This window comes from Dama dama, chromosome 4 (genome assembly GCF_033118175.1).
Source record: "Dama dama isolate Ldn47 chromosome 4, ASM3311817v1, whole genome shotgun sequence".
NCBI classification, from domain to species: domain Eukaryota; kingdom Metazoa; phylum Chordata; class Mammalia; order Artiodactyla; family Cervidae; genus Dama; species Dama dama.
In genome coordinates this window covers 30,761,298-30,780,799 of record NC_083684.1, presented here as the reverse complement: position 1 = coordinate 30,780,799, position 19,502 = coordinate 30,761,298, and the positions used below count along the sequence as shown (strand labels likewise).

At 52.2% G+C, this 19,502-nt stretch overlaps 1 protein-coding gene across 9 annotated transcripts in view; it reads right to left on the bottom strand.

The window, feature by feature from the left end:
- NLRC5 (NLR family CARD domain containing 5) overlaps positions 1–19,502 on the bottom strand; it is an 86,043-nt gene that overhangs the window by 16,982 nt on the left and 49,559 nt on the right. For 6 of the 9 annotated variants that reach the window (XM_061138558.1, XM_061138556.1, XM_061138559.1 and 3 more), the window contains 15 exons: positions 19,423–19,488; positions 19,236–19,304; positions 18,277–18,360; positions 17,769–17,852; positions 15,846–15,935; positions 14,544–14,588; positions 13,467–13,553; positions 12,594–12,677; positions 9,983–10,066; positions 7,157–7,246; positions 6,903–6,965; positions 3,994–4,080; positions 2,099–2,182; positions 1,190–1,279; positions 752–817 (listed from right to left, as the gene is read on the bottom strand). In XM_061138558.1, the coding sequence (XP_060994541.1) occupies positions 752–817; positions 1,190–1,279; positions 2,099–2,182; positions 3,994–4,080; positions 6,903–6,965; positions 7,157–7,246; positions 9,983–10,066; positions 12,594–12,677; positions 13,467–13,553; positions 14,544–14,588; positions 15,846–15,935; positions 17,769–17,852; positions 18,277–18,360; positions 19,236–19,304; positions 19,423–19,488 (1,173 nt within the window). The remainder of the gene's footprint in view (positions 1–751; positions 818–1,189; positions 1,280–2,098; positions 2,183–3,993; positions 4,081–6,902; positions 6,966–7,156; positions 7,247–9,982; positions 10,067–12,593; positions 12,678–13,466; positions 13,554–14,543; positions 14,589–15,845; positions 15,936–17,768; positions 17,853–18,276; positions 18,361–19,235; positions 19,305–19,422; positions 19,489–19,502) is intronic. The other 3 variants (XM_061138560.1, XM_061138562.1, XM_061138563.1) reach the window with 1 other exon arrangement.

The following is a 19,502-nucleotide window of genomic DNA, read 5'->3' as shown; positions in this document are numbered from 1 at the left end:
CACAGGTGAAGTAAAACATGTAGAGAAACTCACCCAAGGCTGAGAAAGACAGAGCCTGAGGCTACCAGCGGGGAATTAAAGAAAAAATAACTGATACAGCACTCAAATGAGGCAGGTCTTTTCCAGGCACTTTAAACACAATTACTCTCACAATAACTGTAAAAGGTAGGTCTCACTATTATTCTCATTTTACAGGTGAGGAATTGAAACACAGAACGGTCAAGTCACTGGTCCAAGGTCACACGGCTATTTACTGGCAGAGCGGAAGATGTGAAAGTGTTAGTCACTAACTCGGGTCCGACTCTTTGCGACACCATAGACTGTAGCCTGCCAGGCTCCTTGTCCACACGGATTCTCCAGGCAAGAACACTGGAGGAGGTTGCCACTCCCTTCTCCAGGGGATCTTCCTGACCCAGGGATCAAAGCTGCGTCTCCTGCATTGGCAGGTGGATTCTTTGCTGAGACCTACCCCAAGCGGCTCTAGAGTCTGACTATTTAACTCAGAAGCCTCCAGACTCAAAGTTAGGCTGTGGCTAAGGGGCACAAACACCACTTGAAGGCCTGGTCCAGGGGCTGAAGGTGTGGGGAGACTGGGGGCAGATGTGGGAGAGACAAACCCAGGCAGTAGCTCCAGGCAGGGTGTGTGAAGGAGGAGGGGACCCCGGGAGGAAGGAGGCACAGAGGCCACCACAGGGTCAGCCTCCTCTCCCAGGTTCCCCCGCCTTTCCCGTCACCCCAGACCACGAATTACCTCAGTGTCTTCCCAGCCTCCTCATGTTGGGAGAAGTGAATCCAGAAGCTCTGCTTGGAGCCCAGGCTGCAGAGAGAGGGGTGTATGGAAGCCCAAGGCCCAACCTTGCCAGCATCCCTAGGACCCGGGTGCCAGGGGGTGCAGGGAGGGATGGAGGCTGGGTCCACAGGGGCACGGGAGGGTGGAAGCCATGGGAGATACCCTTGCTGATCGGAGGAGACCCCTACCTCCTCCTTCAAGGATGCTAAACCTGGCGTTTCCCCACCCGGTGGCCTCCCTGGGCCCCATGAGGGCACACATGTGGACCTCAGAGGATGGAAACTGTGATCCCACAATCAGTGAACTCTGAGACTCAGAGAGGCTCAGAGGTTGCCCCAAGTCACACAGACGGAGGGCCACTGAGCGTGCGAGTCTTGCTTCCCCACCATGTTTCCTTACTTCATTGAGGCCTCCCGGACACGTGGGCAGGAGGGCAGAGCCTCCAGCAGGGACAAGATGCTTTCCTGAGACATACTGTTGTGGCTTAGACTAGAAGAGAAAAGAGGTTCAGGATGAGGGGTGAGGCAGCACCTCAGTGAAGCCCTGCCCAGCCCCCTCATCTCCTCCAATCCAGCTGTCATCTCCTAGAGGGGAGTCCTCAGTGTCCAAGTGTCCATCCTCCAGATGGAGACACTGAGGTCCAGAGAGAAGCCAGAGGGGTGCTATCGCCACTCTGGCAGGCCAGGCAGCATACTCTGAAAACTTTGAGAGTCGCCCCCACTGTGCCTGCTGCCCCTGTGGTCTGAGACCGGGGGTGAGGGCAGTGATAAAGCCAGGCTGCCAGCTCCAGCTCCATGGGGGCCAGGGATGTCTGGAGTGCAAAACTCAGTTGCCTAGCAAAGGGCTGTATCCTGGGTCTGGACGTCAGTCTCCCAGGTCACTGGGGAGACTGAGTGACTGAAGATGACTTCCCAGGGGCCCTCCCTGCCATGGCGACATCTCCAAATCTGTGTCCCATAAATTTGGTCAGAGGAGCTTCAGGGATAGGATGGATGGACCAAGAGCCAGGACAACTGAGATTTCTGCAGCTGATCAGGGCTGAACTGTTGCTCCCTGCCCAGGGTCATCTTGGGCCACCAAACTTTAGTCATAATCTCTCACGGGTGTTTGGTGAGAGCTCCACCAATAGTGGGCAATGAAGGAAGGAAGAAAGGACCCAAGGTGGGTGTAGGGGGGGAATCAAGGTAAAAATCAACCCCTCCCCAGCCCTTGCCCCTGGAGTTCTTCAGGGATGCCTGAAAAGAAGCCCACTAACATTCCGGGCCCTGGGGAGTCTTCCTCCTGTCCTCGGGGCTGCTCATCACTTACTCAAGTGAACCGGAGATGGGCACCTGGGGGAGACGTTCCAGGAGGCACCTGAGCCCATCATCACCCAGCAGGTTTGCTGAGAGGCTGCAAGAGGTACCAGGAGGAGGTGGTTGGTGCTCTGACGTGCCTGCTTTTCAGTGAGCATCACTGCTACTCCACCCACCCCGCACCGTCATCATCACCTCCACCATCACCTCCACCACTGTGCACAGCTTCTGTTCCAACAGTACCGTCATCACCACCAGCACCATCCCATCACGACTACTTAGCATCCCTGTCTGCATCCCCATCACCTCCATCAACGCTAGCACAATCACCCCCATCCCCTCACCAGCACCACAGTTAACCAGTCCTCATCTTCCCCTTCAGTATCTGGTGACCACTCCCAGGACTCCAGCAGGCTTTCAGGAATTAGAGAAAAAGCAATTAGCTTTTTACTACGCACTTGGCCCCTACCTGTTGGGAGCTGTCATTTTTGAACAAGAGTAAATTCAAGAAAAAGACAGACGTTTGGAGGACACATTTACCCAAAATATTTCTTCTTTTAATTTGGGAATGCAGTATCAGAAACTGCACTTGAAGACTTTATTTCCCTCCATTTATAGCATCCTATGGTTTTAGCTACAGTTTCAGGAACAAAATAATCAGTGTGCCTGGGAATATCTGATTTTTACACTGCAAATTTGAACTCATTTTGCCCCTGATGATGAGACTTTTGAGACCTATTTCCATCTTTTCCTGAGAAACTTTAAAAATGAAAAAGTCTGTCTCAGGAAGCCACTTAATGAAAAAATTTTTAGAATATGAAAAACCTCCCTCGAGTGAAAAAACTGAAAAACTCAAAAGACATCTTTGCTTATTCACATTTCTTTAAAATCCATGATTTTCATCAGCCACATTTCTTTCCTTGGCCACACCACAAGGAATTTAAATTGTGGTTTTTTTTTTGGTGGACAGCGCTCTTTATGTTCTGCTTGTCCTAAGCTGGACTCCTAACAGTTCTGAGCAAAGGGTCTGCATTGTACTAGGTGTGTGACTTAAGGTAGATTTATAAACTCTCTCAATCCACTCATCTATACTCAGGGTTGTCAAGAGGGAGGATAAAAAGGATATGTAAAGCACTTAGAATAGTAGAAAACGTGCTTGAAGCTTTTTTCCCCTACCCATGTAGAGCTGCACTATTCGGGCACTGAAGACAGGCCACAGAGATACCAACTTCTCATCAATCTGAGAGCCCACACAACCCCACGCTGGCTGGCTCTGGGCCCTGCATTGGCTATTTTTAACCACCTGCCCAGCAAATCAATGGACCCTTCATTTCAGGCTCTGCTAGCCAGCAGAGCCCCAATGCCTTGATTAACAAGAGGCCAAGGGGCTCCTGTGGCCCTTTGCGAAGTGAAAGTAACTGAAAGTCTTAGTTGCTCAGTTGTGTTTGACTCTTTGTGACCCCGTGGACTGTAGCCCGCCAGGCTCCTCTGTCCGTGGGATTCTCCAGGCAAGAATACTGGAGTGGGTGGCCATTCCTTTCTCGAGGGGATCTTCCGGACCCAGGGATTGAACCAAACTCTCCTGCATTGCAGGTGGATTCTTTACCATCTGAGCTACCAGGGAGGTCCAGTCCTTTGCAAAAGGCTCCCCTAAATCGATCAGGGGTACACCCTAAACTAGCTCTATGTGGGGAAGTGGGGGATGGGAGGGATAAGATGGGGACAGAGAAACCTTACAGATGTGACTGAGTCCCAGGCATCCTCTCCTCTGTTAGGTGGTCCTGAGAGCTGCTGAGTGCATGCATGGGTGTGTACACACACACACACACACACACACACACACACACACACACACACACACACACACACACACACTTCAGGTGCCATGCAGGGCATGCTCCAACTTACTCTAGCTGGTTGAGGTCTTCACACTTGCTCAGCGACCAGCACAGTGGCTCCACGTGCTCCTGGCGGAGGCCGCAGTCAGTGAACCTGCTGCAGGAAGGGAGATGGGGCCCCTAAGCTGGGTATGGCCTCGAAGCTCCAGCAGGGCTTCACTCAAGCTTGGATTCTCTAGAAACATCCAGCACCCACCCGTACCACCTCCCCTGCCCAGCAGATCCCACATAGGTTTCCTCTCTGAGGGGGTGGTTCTCAAAGTGGGGTCCCCGACAAGCCCCACCAGCACCCCTTTGGGAGCGTGGTGAGAGGCACATGCTGGGAACACAACCCAGACCTGCTGAACAAACAGCTCTAGGAACAAGGCTCTCCAGGGTGATTCTGATTCAGTCAAGGTGAACTATAGCTCTTGGAGTCACTTTAATGAGCAGACATGGGGGTGGAGTGGAGGAGACCCAGGGTGAAGTCTCCTTCTGCAGAGGGTTATTCATACTGGAATCAAAGTAATAGTAAAGTTTGTCTTTGAGAGGCCTATATGAGACTACACAACAAGGTAAATGAATAGCTTATGGCCTGCAAGCAACTTAAAAAAAAAAAAAATCTTAGAATGATAAAGTACCTAAAACCAATAACTCAAATTTTTATCATTGTTACTCTCTATTTTTTTCGGTCCCAAATTCCTTATTATCCTATTATTTATTTCTTATTTTTAAATCAGCTCATTCTTTTTATTTAATGCACTTATCAGAAAAGAAAACCCTGTATCACTGACTCCAGTGGAAAACTGGCATTTCTTGCCCCAAACAGACCATAAGGATAAGGATGCAGGAAATGAGGACAAAATATCATCATTAAATTCAAGCCAGATATTGGCACCTTCTGAGGGCTCTCCTTCTACTTAAAAGGGAGCTTAGCAGATGTGAAGAGGTGTCACAGACACGCTCAGAGGCAACTGAGACTTCCTCTTGGCCTTGTGTGAGCTTGTTGCTTCAGTTGTGTCTGATTCTTTGTGACCCCATGGGCTGTAGCCCACCAGGCTCCTCTGTCCATGGAATTCTCCAGGCAAGAATACTGGAGTGGGTAGCCATTCTCTTCTCCAGGGGATCTTCCCAACCCAGGGATCTAACCCAGGAATCTCCTGCATTGCAGGCAGATTCTTTACTGTCTGAGCCACCAGGCCCTTAATCAGACACCGAATTGAAAAAGGAAGAATTTGATGAAAGTGAACCAGTAGTCAGGTATGGATGTGGGAGTGGGACTATAAAGAAAGCTGAGCGTGGAAGAATTGATGCTTTTGAACTGTGGTGTTGCAGAAGACTCTTAAGAGTCCTTTGTACTGCAAGGAGATCCAACCAGTCCATCCTAAAGGAAATCAGTCCTGCATATTCATTGGAAGGACTGAAGCTGAAGTTCCAAAACTTTGGCCACCTGATGTGAAGAACTGACTCACTGGAAAAGATCCTGATGCTGGGAAAGATTGAAGGAAGGAGGAGAAGAGGACGACAGAGAATGAGATGGTTGGATGGCATCACCAACTCGATGCACTTGAGTTTGAACAAGCTCTGGGAGTTGGTGATGGACAGGGAGGCCTGGCGTGCTGCAGTCTATGGGGTTGCAAAGAGTCGGCCATAACTGAGTGACTGAACTGAGGTGCTCTACTATCAGTCCAACCTCCTAAAAATCATCCCATCCTAGTCTATGTCCTACATTTTGGAAATCAGACTTATTGAAGGTATTCTAGAAGTCACCATAGTGTTCAGTTAGGATATGAACTGGAAAAACTACTGCCCAAGGCAGCCTATTTTATATGACCAGCATGCTAAGAATGGTCTACCCATTTTCAAATAGCTGAGGGAAAAAAAAAAAGAGTCAAAAGAAGAGTAACATTTCATGACATGTAAACACTACATGAATTAAAGTCTCAGTGTTCACAACTCCAATCTTCCTGGCACACAGACACGCCATTGTTTATACATAGTCTGTGCTGCTTTCAGACTTATGATCTAAGCCTTTAGAGAACACGTTTGCTCGCCCGCGGGCTAGGAGCGCTGTGGCACTGCCTGGATTCAAGCCCTAGCTGCACCCCAACCTGTGGCGTGACCACACTATGAGGCTTCTAGGACGTAATGTGCCCGAGGCTCTTAGAATGGTGTCCTGCAGATGCTCAACAGATATCAGCTCTATTCGTTGTTATTTCACAGCTGAGAAGGCTGAGACACAGAGAGGACAAAGGTCTGGTCCACGGTCACTTGGTGAGCTAGTGGCATCGGATAACTATCAGAAATGTCATCTGGGTGCATTTAAGGGTTGCCCCCTCAGCCCATTATCCTGTCTCCTGTGCAATGCCTGCCCCCTGTCACCGAGACAACCACACAGCACTGGTCCAGGAGTCAGGGGAAGGGGGGGCTTTCATATCTGTGACTGCTTCTTGTGTTTTCTATGTTGCCAACAGCCTGGAATCTACCATCTGCTATCACCAGTTCCCTTTTCTCAGCGAAAGCTGAGGACTGGAGAGGTTAAGGAACCTGCCCAAGGGGCCAGATCCTGGTGAGGCTGGGATTTTTTTTTTTAAGATTTTATTTGTTTATTTTTGACCATGCCACATGGCACGCCAGATCTTAGTTCTCTGACCAGTGATCAAACCCATACCCCACTGGAGGTGAAGTGCAGGGTCTTAAGCACTAGACCACCAGGGAAGTTCCGGGGCTGTTAAAGCCTGGGGGCAGGTAGTGGGGCAGTCCTCGGGGCAGTCCTCGGAGCAGTCCTTGAGCTCTGATCCGGTCTGCTTCGGACTCCTCATTTGCCCGTGACAGTGCCCGGCCCTCTCTGTCTGTCCCCTGCTCTGGACATACAGGAGAACAGTCTGTGTGTCCCCGATCATCCCCTGTCATACCGGGGCTCGGTTCCGGGGGACTTACCAACAGCACCTGTCTTCCTGCTCCTCACCAGACCTGAAGTGCAGGGTCAGATGACGCAGGGACCTGGAACAGACAGCACCTTCGTCAGCCACCTCCGACCACAGCTTCAGGATGCGCCCAGGGGGCAGGTTCCCCTTCTTGAGCAGCTGAATCTCTGATTTGGGTCCCACTGCCCTCACCCCCACCCTTCACATCCAACAGCCTCCAGCACCACCCTCCCAGCTGAGTTCTGGTTGCCCCAGGGCAATGCCCACCTGAGATCCACCTTCTGAACTTGTGGGCACAGGTTGAAGAGGTCAGCTAGCAGGAGGGGGCTCCTTGGAGGCAGTTGCGTCTGGCTTAGCCTGACAGGGAAAGAAGTGGGGTCCTATGTGAGCAAGTTGGAGCCAAGCAAGATCGGTGGGCAAGAAACCTGGACACAAAGGATGGGGGGCACTGGCAGGTGGGCCAGGCAATAAGGAAGGAGGCAGCGACTCAAGAGGGAAACAGAGGAGCTCGGGGTCAAGTGGGCTTAGGTTTGGCTAGTCCTGCTTGTAGGCTGTGTGTCCTTGGATAAGTAACTTAACCTCTCTGAGTCTCAGTTTCCTTATCTGAAAAACAGGACTGTTTATGGCACATCTTCTTCTGGGGTGTTGTGAGTACTGAAACAAATTAAGCTTGTGCACTGCCTAACACAATACCCCATGCTTTTTGTGTTGTTATTATTATACTGTTTCTATCCCAAGGATTAACAGGTGAGCCCTTGCTGACAGGGAGCGGGAAGCTGCAAGCCATAAGAGTTTCTCAAGGTCAGCACTACCAAGATAATTCTTTGGTATTGGGGGCTGTCCAATAGGAAGTTTAGCAGCATCCCAGACCTCTGCTCACTAGATGCCAGGAAAGATTGAGGGCAGGAGGAGAAGGGGATGACAGAGGACAAGATGGTTGGATGGTATCACTGACTCGGTGGGCATGAGTTTGAGCAAACTCTGGGAGAAAGTGAAGGACGGGCAAGCCTGGCGTGCGGCAGTCCATGGGGTCGCGTAGAGTCAGACACGACCAAGCGACTGAACAACAACTCACTAGACGCCAGCAGCACAACCTCCTGCACCCTCCACCACCACCAACAAAAACGTCTCCATCCTGAATGTCCCCAAGGAGCAAAATCACCCCCAGTTGGGAAGCATTGCCTTAGAGAAAGTGACATGCTTCCACCTTGCCCCTGGAGGCATCCTTGGTGCCTCCATTTGCCTCACTCCAACAACCCTCCATCAGCGTGTCTTGTCAGTTCCACCTCCAAGGTCCACCCTGAATCTATGTACTTCCCTCTCCCCTTCCCGTTCCCAGCCCCCTCATCTCCTATTCTGGCTGCAGAGCTCCTCCGTGCTCTGACTTCCAAGCTTGTCCCAGTATCCCTTCTCCACCCAGCCGCCAGGCTAAGCTTTTGAAAACACAAATCATTCCTCTCCTTTTCAGGTCTCCTTGGGCAAAACCCCAAACTCCTCCCCATGGCTACCAGGCCCTATGTGACCGGGCCCAGGCTCGTTTCTCTACCTTCTCTCTTACAACTCTGCTGGCCACTGTGCTCTGTCCACACTGGCCTTCTGCCTGTTCCCGGAACATACCAAGCTCCACCCTGCCTCAGGGCCACATGCATGCTGTTCCATCTCCTTGACATGCTGTTCCCTGCTTTGCACAAGGCTGGCTCCTTCTCCTCCCTCTGGCCATACCCCAGTGTCCCTCCTTAGAGGTGTTACCTGACCTCTCTCGCCACTGTCTAAATCACCTCCAATAATCTCCTTACCATATTACCTAGAAAAACACATTATCACTGTCTGAATTCATCTTATTTGCTTTCACTCTGCTTATTGACCTCTCCTTCTACTACAAGGTAAGCTCCAGAAGACAAGGGTTTGGTCATTTTTTTCCCTCTCCGTTGTGTCTCCAGCACCCCAAACAGTGCTTCAGAGCAGTGTACAAACAGTATGTACTGAGTAATACAAAGCTTAAGCACTGGCGAGAGTCAGGCTGGTCACCTCATTCCATCAGCTGGGCACTGATGCTGTGTGACCTGGGCATAGAGAAGCCCCTCTCTGATCTGAGGTTTCCTACCTATTTATTTTAACCTGCAACTTATGTGTCCCAAGGAACCCACCCTTTCCTGGCAGGGAGGAACCAGAGTGGGTTCTGTATTTTGACATGGGCTCTGCCACACTTGGGGCTTCCCTGATGGCTCAGATGGTAAAGAATCTGCCTGCGATGCAGGAGACCCTGGGTTGGGAAGATCCCCTTGAGAAGGGAATGGGTAATGACTCCAGTATTCTTGCCTGGAGAATTCCATGGACAGAGGAACCTGGCAGGCTACAGTCCAACACTTGCCCACCTCTGAGAAGTCACATGTCTCCTCCCTCTCCCACAGGACTCAGGGATAAGTAAGATCCTGGGTGTGACGAGAGCCATCTCAGGTGGCCGAGAGATCCTTAGCAGGAGTACTTAATGTTGCTGTTCTTAATGGTACAATTTAATTTTCTGCTGTATTTTTCCACCTCAGCTACAGCTGCTTTTGTTCCCTGCTAGAAAAATATTTAAAGTAAATCCTTTTTAAATTCTAAGCAGTCTGAGCTGAAATTAGAAAACAGAGTTTTAAATGCTTTGGGGGATGCTGTTTAAATTCCCCTTTTACAGAATTAGATGGTGACCTTTCAAAACGGGTGTGTGATGTATACATGACCTACAACTGTAAAGTCTCTTTAGAGGAGCAGGTGACCTTTTTGTGGGTAGGAAGAGGTACATTGGCCCAGTTGTCACAGGTCTTCCATTCTTCTAGGTGCTTTTAGAGCAACTGTCTTGTCTGAATCCCAACCCTGGGGGGAGGGAGAAGACTATTAGTCCCATTTGTCAGATGAGGAAACTGAGGCTTACAGGGGTCCAATAACTCCTCTGAGGTTGATAAAGTATTAGGGAAGAGCTGGAAGCAGCTCCAAGTTGTGTCAGGTAAAATGATGGAACAGTTCAAGAGAAGGAGGGAGGGGGCAGAAGGGGATGGCTTTCCAATGCAAGAGCCTTGGCTCTGCACCGGGAAATGGGGAAACTGGTCTTACTGCAGCAGGCTTAGCTGGGTGAGCTGTGGTAGGCGGTGCAGCAGGGTCTCCAGGCTCTGGTCACTCAGCACCTCGCAGGACAATCTGAGAAACAAAGCATCTGAATGAGGTGGGGAAATCAGGAAAAGCTAGATGTGTTCTATACCAGGACTGCCCAAAACACCCCCTGTGAATACTGGATCCTTGAGTTATCATTGAGGCCGGAGGAAAAGGAAGGTTGTATATGCTTGGGAAATGCCGGGTTAAGTCACATTAGTTTTCTCGGCTGCAGGACTTCTCAGAGCCTTTAATCTGCTCTCGTGCCTTGTGAATTTCTAAGGGACTATGGTAGGTGTTTTTTTTCCCCAAAAGACATGGACTAGAAGGATCATTCTTTTGAGGGCCTTGAAGACTGGTACCCTGTGGAACGCACCTGTTAAGAAGAGAATGCTGCCTTAACCCAAAGTAGTGAACAGACCAGTGGCAATTCAGGCATTTAATGGGTCAGCAAAGAAGAGACGCAAGGTAGCTCGGATCTCTGACTGTCCATCAAAACCAGACCAACCAGCTGATCACCCGTCTAGATAACTCATCAGAAGCCAGGCCACTTAGGAGGAACTCCTGATGCCCACCCTGTGATCTCTGCTCTGGCTGGAGGACTGTGTTGACCAGCATCTCCCAGTGCTCTGGGATTTACAAACAGCCCTCCCTGGGAGTCGGGAGCCACCATCTGACCCCCAGAGGCATTTGGATGGTGTTTTCCTTCTGCCTCCTCCCCTCTTGCTTCCCCCTCTTCTCCCTGTCCCCATCCTCGGTCCCCTGAAAGCTGCCCTTTCCCCTCACTGGGGTTGTCAGGAGTAGCCCACCATGTTCTTTTCTGGCTGGAGGGGAACACAGCTTGTGGGGAACAGTGGGAGGGGCCGCCTGTGGTTCTAGAGTTGGAAGCGAGGAGCCTGTCAGGACCCAGGCTGTAGGCTCAGCTATACCTCCTCTGTCCTAGGACTGGGTCTGGGGCTCAGGGCATAGGCAGAACAGTGGCTTTCATTGAGGGGTGGCCTGACCACAAACACCAGTGGGCTTTCCCCTGGACCCCAACAGACATAGTGCCATGGCCTCTGCTTGGGTCAGCGCTGGGTTTACACACTGTGTTTTTTTTTTTTTTAAAGCAACAGAACCTTTACCCATTACATCTCACATGGAATGCTGAAATGTACACATCATGCACCACGATATAAATGATATTAACAAGCAGAGGCAAGTGGGGGAGGGATCTCTCTGGACTAGCTTTGCAGCTTTTCTATAAAGCAAGTCATCAACTGTTCTAAAATAAATGGTTTGTTTGAAAATTCATTTGTTCCACATGTCTCAATATTTCAGAAAAGCCACAATGTTCTGCGATAGGCAAAAGGTTGTTGCAGAACTTGTTGAGATCCTGTGTCTGTTAACAACATCCTACCCCCTCGTCCTCTGTGTCCATGTGTGTTTGAACAAGGAGAGAGGCATGAAAGGACACACCCCTGGTGTCAACATAAGGATATTGTTAACAATGATAATGGTAATAATAATGGATAATAAGCTTGTTGCAAGGGCCAGAAGGGCATTTGAAATGGGAGCCAGAAAGCAAGGGAAGAAAAAAAAAACTAGCAAAATGGAAAAGAACATATGGGGCAATGGGGCTTCCCTGGTAGCTCAGAGGTTAAAGCATCTGCCTGCAGTGCAGGTAGACCTGGGTTCGATCCCTGGGTCAGGAAGATCCCCTGGAGAAGGAAATGGCAACCCACTCCAATACTCTTGCCTGGAGAATCCCATGGACAGAGGAGCCTGGTGGGCTACTGTCCACAGTGTCACAAAGAGTCAGACACAACTGAGCGACTTCACTTTCACTTTCAAAGTGAAACTGCAGAATGTAGCTGGCCTGTGACTTCAAACAGGAAAAAACTGTATACACAATGGAGAAGGCCACCAGGACAAACAACAATGCTGAGTTGAAAAGGGAAGGGGTTACTTAGGTGAGGCAGGTTTGTCTTGGGTTTCTTTATTTTATGGTAATTATTATAAGAAAATGACAACAATGATGATGAGGGCAGGAAAGTCTGACTGTCCACTTTGCAGATGACAAAGCTGAGACCCAAGGGGTTAAAGCCATTTATTTGCCTTAAGTCACCCAGCTGGTCGGTGGCTGAGCCAGGACTCCTGATTCTAAGCTCAGCCTCTGGTCACAGACCCAGGTGTTCTGGGGTGAGCTGGTATCTGGGGGGGGGGGGTGGTGTGCCCTGAGGAGGGGCCTTCAGAATGACAGGCTCCAGCCACAGAGGCAAGCCCAGGTGGGAGCCAGGGTGATGCTCCTGGGGTGGGGTGGGAGCAGACTGGGGCTCTCAGGTGCCCCGAGTTGAGCAGATGGGAGATGAAGCCCCAGGCCCAGCACAGCCTCTCTCAGTGGGAGGGGCGAGGTGCCTGAAACCAGGGTCATTGGGAGGCAGCGAGCCTCCAGGAACCTTCCCGGGGTCGGGCTGTAGGGTCTGACAGGAAGGGGCCAGGAAGGACTCACCTGGCCTCTAACCAGGCCACCCCCACCCCAGGTCACTGGGCAGGTGCCCATGTCGTGGCCCTGGGCTGTGTCCTCAGTACTTACTGGACTTCCAGGGGCCCCGGGCACTTCTCCAGAGACTTGCAGAGGTGGGAGATGCTCAGGGGCTCCAGCTGACATTCCTTGAGGCTGAAAAGGGGCAAGCAGGCACGATGAGGTCAGGGAGGGCTCAGGGCCCCTGTCCAGCCCCCCAAACCTGCAGGCCACCGGCCCCTCCCCTGACACGCAACACCCCACCCCCTAGAGGCCCCAGTCCCCCTACTCTGACAGTCACAATCAAGGTCCCCTGAGCGCTCAGCAGCTCTGATCCACTCCCAAGTCCTCCTGGGGCTCCTGCCTACATCCAGGCTACTTCACTCACCCGGGCTACTTTAACATCCCCTGGGTTCCCAATCTTGCCTCCCTCGACCCTCCACCCTGCCGGCATCTTATCTGTAACAGTATAAAGCTGACCACCCTCTCCTGTGCTGAAGACCGTCTGTGGCTCCTCAGTATCCTTAGGCTAAAAGTGAAATATCTTTCCCACTCACCTTCACTCTCCCCATATAAGCTCCAGACACCGGGACATGCTCCCCAGGAGCGAAGCCTTCACTCCCCACCACCGCCCCCTCCCCATGAGGTGTTCCCACGCTGCCTGGTTCCTGCTCCTCCCCGCTCCCTGATAACCTTGTTCAGGCACCAGCTATGAGCTACCGTGTCTTTCTTCTTAGGTGAGGAAATCAAGCCCCAGAGACAGGAGGAGCCCCGCCAGGGGCTCACAGCCCCTCACGGCAGGGCTGGGAAGCCTTCCGAGAAAATAACATGGACTCCTCCACAAGGGGGATGTTGGAGCCCCATCGCCAGCCCTCCCAGACTCTCCACTCCCTCATCCCTCACCTCATTGTGGTTACCCCCAAACAAGAGGCGGTAAGACAGTACCAGAAGCTCCTGGGGATGTGGTGCTGACCAAATCCCAACCGGGCTCCAGCTCGGAACTCTGGCAAAGATCCAGCAGCCAACAGATCCCTGCAAGCCGGGAAACCATCTTGAGAGGAAAATTCAAATCATCCACGTTGGAAGACTTGATTCATTAGGGCTGGAAGGGCCTTTGTCACAGTCAAGCCCCTCCCTGGACGGATGGGGCAACTGAGGCCCAGGGAAAGGAAGTCAGAGTGAGGACGCCCACAGCTTATACCTGTCCAGGTGGGCAGCACCTGACCAGGTCAGGTCGGGCGGGCATTAGGACAAGAGCCCCCCTCTTTCTGACCATCACTGTGGGTAGCACTCACATGACTTCCACCTCTCTGCGCCTTGATCCTTCTGGTTTCAAGAACCCAGAGAGTCCCTAGAAGACTAGGGAGACCCTATCTCGGCAAGCAAGACCACCCGGGCTTCAGGCAGCCCCCTTGCTACCGCGAGGCTTTTCTCTAAGGCACTGTCTGGAAATGCACTCTGACCTGCGGGCCCCACTTGAGGCGCCCTTGTACCGGCCAAGGTGAGACCAGGCGGCCGGCCTCCACTAGGGGGCAGCCTGGAGCCCTGGCACAGAAGGAACCTGTTTACCGCAGGGGCATGGAAACTTTTTCAGAGCACCAACGGTTCTTGGTTTCTTAAATGTGATACTCAGCGTGTGGAAGGGCAGTGATTCACAGGAAGGCAAGAGTCTGCGCAGTTCTACAAACGTCTCCAGAGGCAGAGGCGGGGCTGCTCCCCGCCACCCTCCCACACAGCCGCAATCTGCTAGCACCTGTTTTGTGGTCGCATCACCCATCCACTCCTCCCTCCCTCCCACGTGCACGCCTTCTGAGAAGAGATTTAAGGCAGCTGATTACTGCACATCAATATGGGAAAGAGGGTTACAGAAGTGATCCATTCCAGACTGTCAGATATGGGTGGGTTACTCTATAGCTAACAGCGGTCAGTATGGGCCTGGGGGTGGGGGGTACCTATAGGAAGTGGGGATCAGAGAGAGAGGGGACCACCCCCTGCCCAAACCTCAGAGCTTCCCCTCCTTACCTGCCTCTTTTATCACCTCTCAGGATGACGTGTTGGCTCGCAGAGCTGTAGACAGAGAGAAAGCAGTAGAAAGGGCCAAGGGCTCCCTTCCCGGGCAGTGGCAAGGACAAGAGACCAGACACGCTGGGTTAATTAATGGTGGCCTGTTTTCTCAGCACACAGGACAATAAACATACTACATACGAAGCGCACCACTGACATGATCTTTGATTTTCACAATAAAATCGTGAGGTAAGGAAGCATTCTTACCCCGACTTCACAGACAAGGAAACTGAGGTATAGAGAGACCTAGTGATCTGCTCAAAGCAACACAGCCAGTGAGCAGAGAGCCTGGACTTTTGAACCTGGTCTTTCTGCAACTGCACCACCTACTCTCGGAAGTGGGAGGGGAGGGATGGGCAGACTTTACCTGAAACCATGGAAGATCTGCTTTGCCTGGCCCAGGGCTGCTTGGCTGGGTGCCTTCCCTTCTTTTTTTTTTTTTTTAAACTTTAAGTTTTATATTGGGCTATAGCCAATTAACAATGTTGTGATAGCTTCAGGTGAACGGGGGAAGGGGTTCAGGCATATATATACATGTATCCATTTCCCCTCAAACTTCCCCCCGCCCCGCCCCCATCCAGGCTGCCATATAACATTGAGCAGAGTTCCCTGTGCTATATAGTAGGGCCTTGCTGGTTATACATTTTAAATATAGAAGAGTGTATCAGTCCATCCCAAACTCCCTAACTATCCCTTCCCCCAATCGTTCCCACCAGCAACCATAAGTTTGTTCTCTGTGAGTCTGTTTCTGTTCTGTAAGTTCATTTGTATCATTTCTCTTTAGATTCCACATATAAGGGATGTCATATAATATTTCTCCTTCTCTGTCTGATTTGCTTCACTCAGTATGACAGTCTCTAGGCCCATCCATGTTGCTGCCAATGGCATTATTTCATTCTTTTTAATGGTGCCTTCCCTTCTACACTCTCATCAGCTCCAGGGACCCCACCATTCAGACGGGTCCCTGAAAATTCAATGGCTACCAGAGAGCTCTCAGTTTCCTTAGACATCTCCCAGGGCAATCCAGAGAGTAAGTTATGGGACAGTATATGGGTTGTGTCCCATGGTGAATTTCGAGAAATTTGAGCATCCATGGAGCTATATTTCACTCATTCATCTATTCAATCATTCCACAGACACACACCACTTGTTCACTGGGTCTGGTATCACACCAGAGCCCTGAGGATGCTGCATCATGAATGGGACAGATGAGGGACGGGACAGACGAGGGACGGGACAGGGTCCCAGGGGCACTCTCACCTGAATTCCAAATGTAGGAGCCACCGCAGAGTAGAGAAGCACTGGGTCAAACTGAACACACCCTCCAGGGACAAACCGTTCTCACTGAGGCTGGAGAATCAGAGGGACATTGTGGACGAGGTCACTCAGGACTCAGTAACACCCTCTTTGTGGTCAGAGCACAGGGCTGGGGAGGGCTGTCCCTCCCTGCACCAGACAATGGAACACTCAGAACCCCAGAGTTACTCAGAGTGTTTCTGCCAACTCCCCATTGTACAGACGGGGAAACTGAGGCCCAGAGAGCAGCAAGGTCTTGCCCAAGACTAAGAGACAAGTTGGTGACAGAGCTGAGATTAGAACTCAGTGGTTCCCTCTATCTATAATGAATCTGGGGTGACTTGTGCCTCAGTTTCCCCACCTCATCCAAGAGGAGCAGTGCCCAGTGCAAAGTGAAAATGTGAGGCCCCTTGTTGAAAAAGCAGGAACAGAGCATTTCCTCTTTCGTGGCCTGTCAGTCTGTCCTAGTGGTTTAATATTTGCCACTTAACATAGCAGTCCTCAGGCACTGGGAGACTGGCAGGTGGGTGCAGACCCTCACGGGCTAGAAGCCACACCAGGGGTTCCCAGTACTGACAAGGTCACAGGAGGATATTCTGGAGGGCTCCTTCATAGCCCAGCTGGTAAAGAATCCACCTGCAATGCAGGAGACCCCATTTCGATTCCTGGGTCAGGATCTTTTCCAGGAGGGAAAAGATCCCAGAAGGGATAGGCTACCCAGTCCAGTATTCTTGGGCTTCCCCTGTGGCTCAGCTGGTAAAGAATCCGTCTGCAATGCAGGAGACCTGGGTTTGATCCCTGGGTTGGGAAGATCCCCTGGAGAAGGAAAGGCTACCCACTCCAGTATTCTGGCCTAGAGAATTCCATGAACTGTATAGTCCATGGGGTCATAAAGAGTCAGACACGACTGAGCAACTTTCACTTCACTTCACTTCCAACCTGCATAACATTTGCCTGCATCAGTGAGGCCCTCCTCCCCACCCTCTAGAGGCTGTGAACAGGAACAGAAGCAAACTCTGCTGGTCCCAGCATCCCACTGAAAGGCGGTTGGAGTGGGCAGTGCCCTCAAGCCACAGCACGGGTTATAGCCCAAGTCACAGCCACCCCCTCCCGTGTTTCTGTGTGAACCAACTAGAACCAGGAGCTCAGAGAGGTGATGCAAGTTGTCCAGGGACGCTGCAAACCTAGGACCTGTAACCAGGTTCCTGCAGCCAGGAAGGCTCTCCTAGAAGAGCCAGGGAGGAGGAGGGGGCGTGTGAGCCTGGAACCCAGGGACCTTTAAGGGCCTAGAAACTCTCGTTGGGTGCAGGCAAAGTCTGGGGGTTCCCGGCCTCCTTCCAGGGCTCCCCTCCCATAGTGAACATCTCTCCTCTCTCGGCAGGTGCTCAGGGCTCTCAAGTCTCCAGTCACACTGCTTTGGGTGTCTTCTTTAGTCCAAACTGGCCCTGCCAACCCAGCCAGGGCCCCATCAAACAGCCCCTCCCCGCACCCCAGGGCCAGAATGGCTGCCAGGTGTTGCGCTAATCAGGCAAAATCCCCAGACGTTCCTGCCTGGGCCTTCCTGAGAGCATGCGCAGACAAGGAGCTGGGTCTGAGAAGTGAAACCTCAACTCAGAAGCTGGGTTGCAGAGTCACAGAATCCAGTCTCTATTTTAGTGAGAATCACAGTAGTTAGCTACCCTGTCCTGAACATTTGCCATGAGTCAGGGACTGGACCAAGAGGTGGATGTATACCACCTGTCTGATTTGATCTTTATGATAACCCCAGGTAGGAATGAGATGGGACACAGACTATCCCCCCACCCCTTCATCACCATACCCTCTGCCCCCAGCCCACACCCCCTGATGAGATCCCATCTCAGAGGCTTTGCCCAGAGGGCTACTCACTTCAAGGACTGCAGAGAACCCAGTCCTGGGAGCAGCCGAGCCAGCAGGGCCACACCTTCGTCCCCCAGAGCATTGCCTGATAAGCTGGGAGGGGTGATGGGGAGGACAAGTCAGTGGAGGGTGGCAGGGGTGGAGATGGCAAAATTTCAAGTCTCCACCCCTGCTACTCAGCCACTTAATGTCTCCCAGAACTGGGATACGGTCCTGGGCTGCCAGGCTGGATCTCAGCACCCAGCACGGGGTCAGGTGGGGTCCCCCCTGCCAGGGGTTCTCATCCTCAGATTTGTGACCCCTGAGGGATCAGAGTTGGGCTTCAGAGTGTCAAATGTGGAGGGGGGGGCTATATTTTAGGGGGATGAGTCACAACTTTGACCAGGTTCTCTAAGGGGATGCAGCAAGGAACACATACATGATCTAAATCATAACAAACAAACAAAAAAACCCGCACCACACTAACACCTACCAACTGATGGCCCCACCCATCTGCCCGCCAGCCACAACCACTTACTCAAGGTGACCGAGGCAGCAACTTCCTCCCAGAGCTTTGCAGAGCAGCTCCAGGCGCTGGGCTTGCAGGGCACAGTGCGTCAGCCTGCAGAGATGCAGAACCACAGCCCTGCAGCGCCTGCACCGCTCGGCAGAGAGGCCAGAGCGGCCCGCCGCCCCCAGACACACAGGCGGAGGGGCTGGCGGAAGGGTGTATCTGGCCCCCAGACAGACCAAGAGGGACCGACACACAGCACACACAGGATGTCACACGGGCACATAAGAGTCAGAGTCAGCAGGTGTGCTAAGCTGCTTCGTGTCTGACTCTCTGCGACCCTATGGACTCTAGCCCTCCAGGCTCCTCTGTCCATGGGCTTCTCCAGGCAAGAATACTGGAGTGGGTTGCCATGCCCTCCTCCAGGGGATCCTCCCAACCCAGGGATTGAACCGAGGTCTCCTGCATTGGCAAGCCAATTCTTTATCCCTGAGCCACTGGGAAAGACACACAGACAAGAGAGGGAGAGGAGAGACAGAGAGATTGAGAGACAGACTGATGGCCAGAGGAGGACAGACAGAGAGGGAAATTCGGATGGACACAGACTCAGAGAGAAGGCTGGAAGAGTTGTGATGGGAGCCCTGTGGGGCTGAGCTGAGCCCTCAGGCTTAGACCCCTGGATCAGGAAAGAAGGGGCTAGGTGCTACCCATTCTCTGCATCCAAAGTTCCCACAAGTCCTCAGCTACTGGAGGTCTGGGGGGCTAACAGGGGTGGGGACCTTGGGCAGGGAAGGTGACTGAGGGGCTGCCCTGTGAGCCCCATGTGGGGTGGGCTGGGCAAGGGAGGTGATAGGCAGGAAAACCAGGTCATAACAGCAGGTCATGTCCTCTGGGAGCACCTGGGGCTGGGGCTCAGGGACAGACTCTGCACCCAGGAAGGGAGGAGGCTGGAGCCCGGAGGAGCCTGCAGGCCATCACGGTGGTACCTGATCCTCGGGGAGCGCAGGGACGGCTCGGAGGGCATCTGGAACGTAAGGCTGTCAGGAAACGTAGCCCTGGAAGGACACACACCAAGGCCAGTCTCAGCAAACACCTTACCCACTGTCTCAAACTCCAACCTCAGTGCCACTCCCCACCCTTCAATCCCTATATGAGGCCTGGGGACAGTCAGACCTTGGTTTCAATGGGTCCTCTTGATTTCCTGGCTGGGGGGCCTGGGACAAATCACTCAGGCTGGCACTGGGAGAATATAA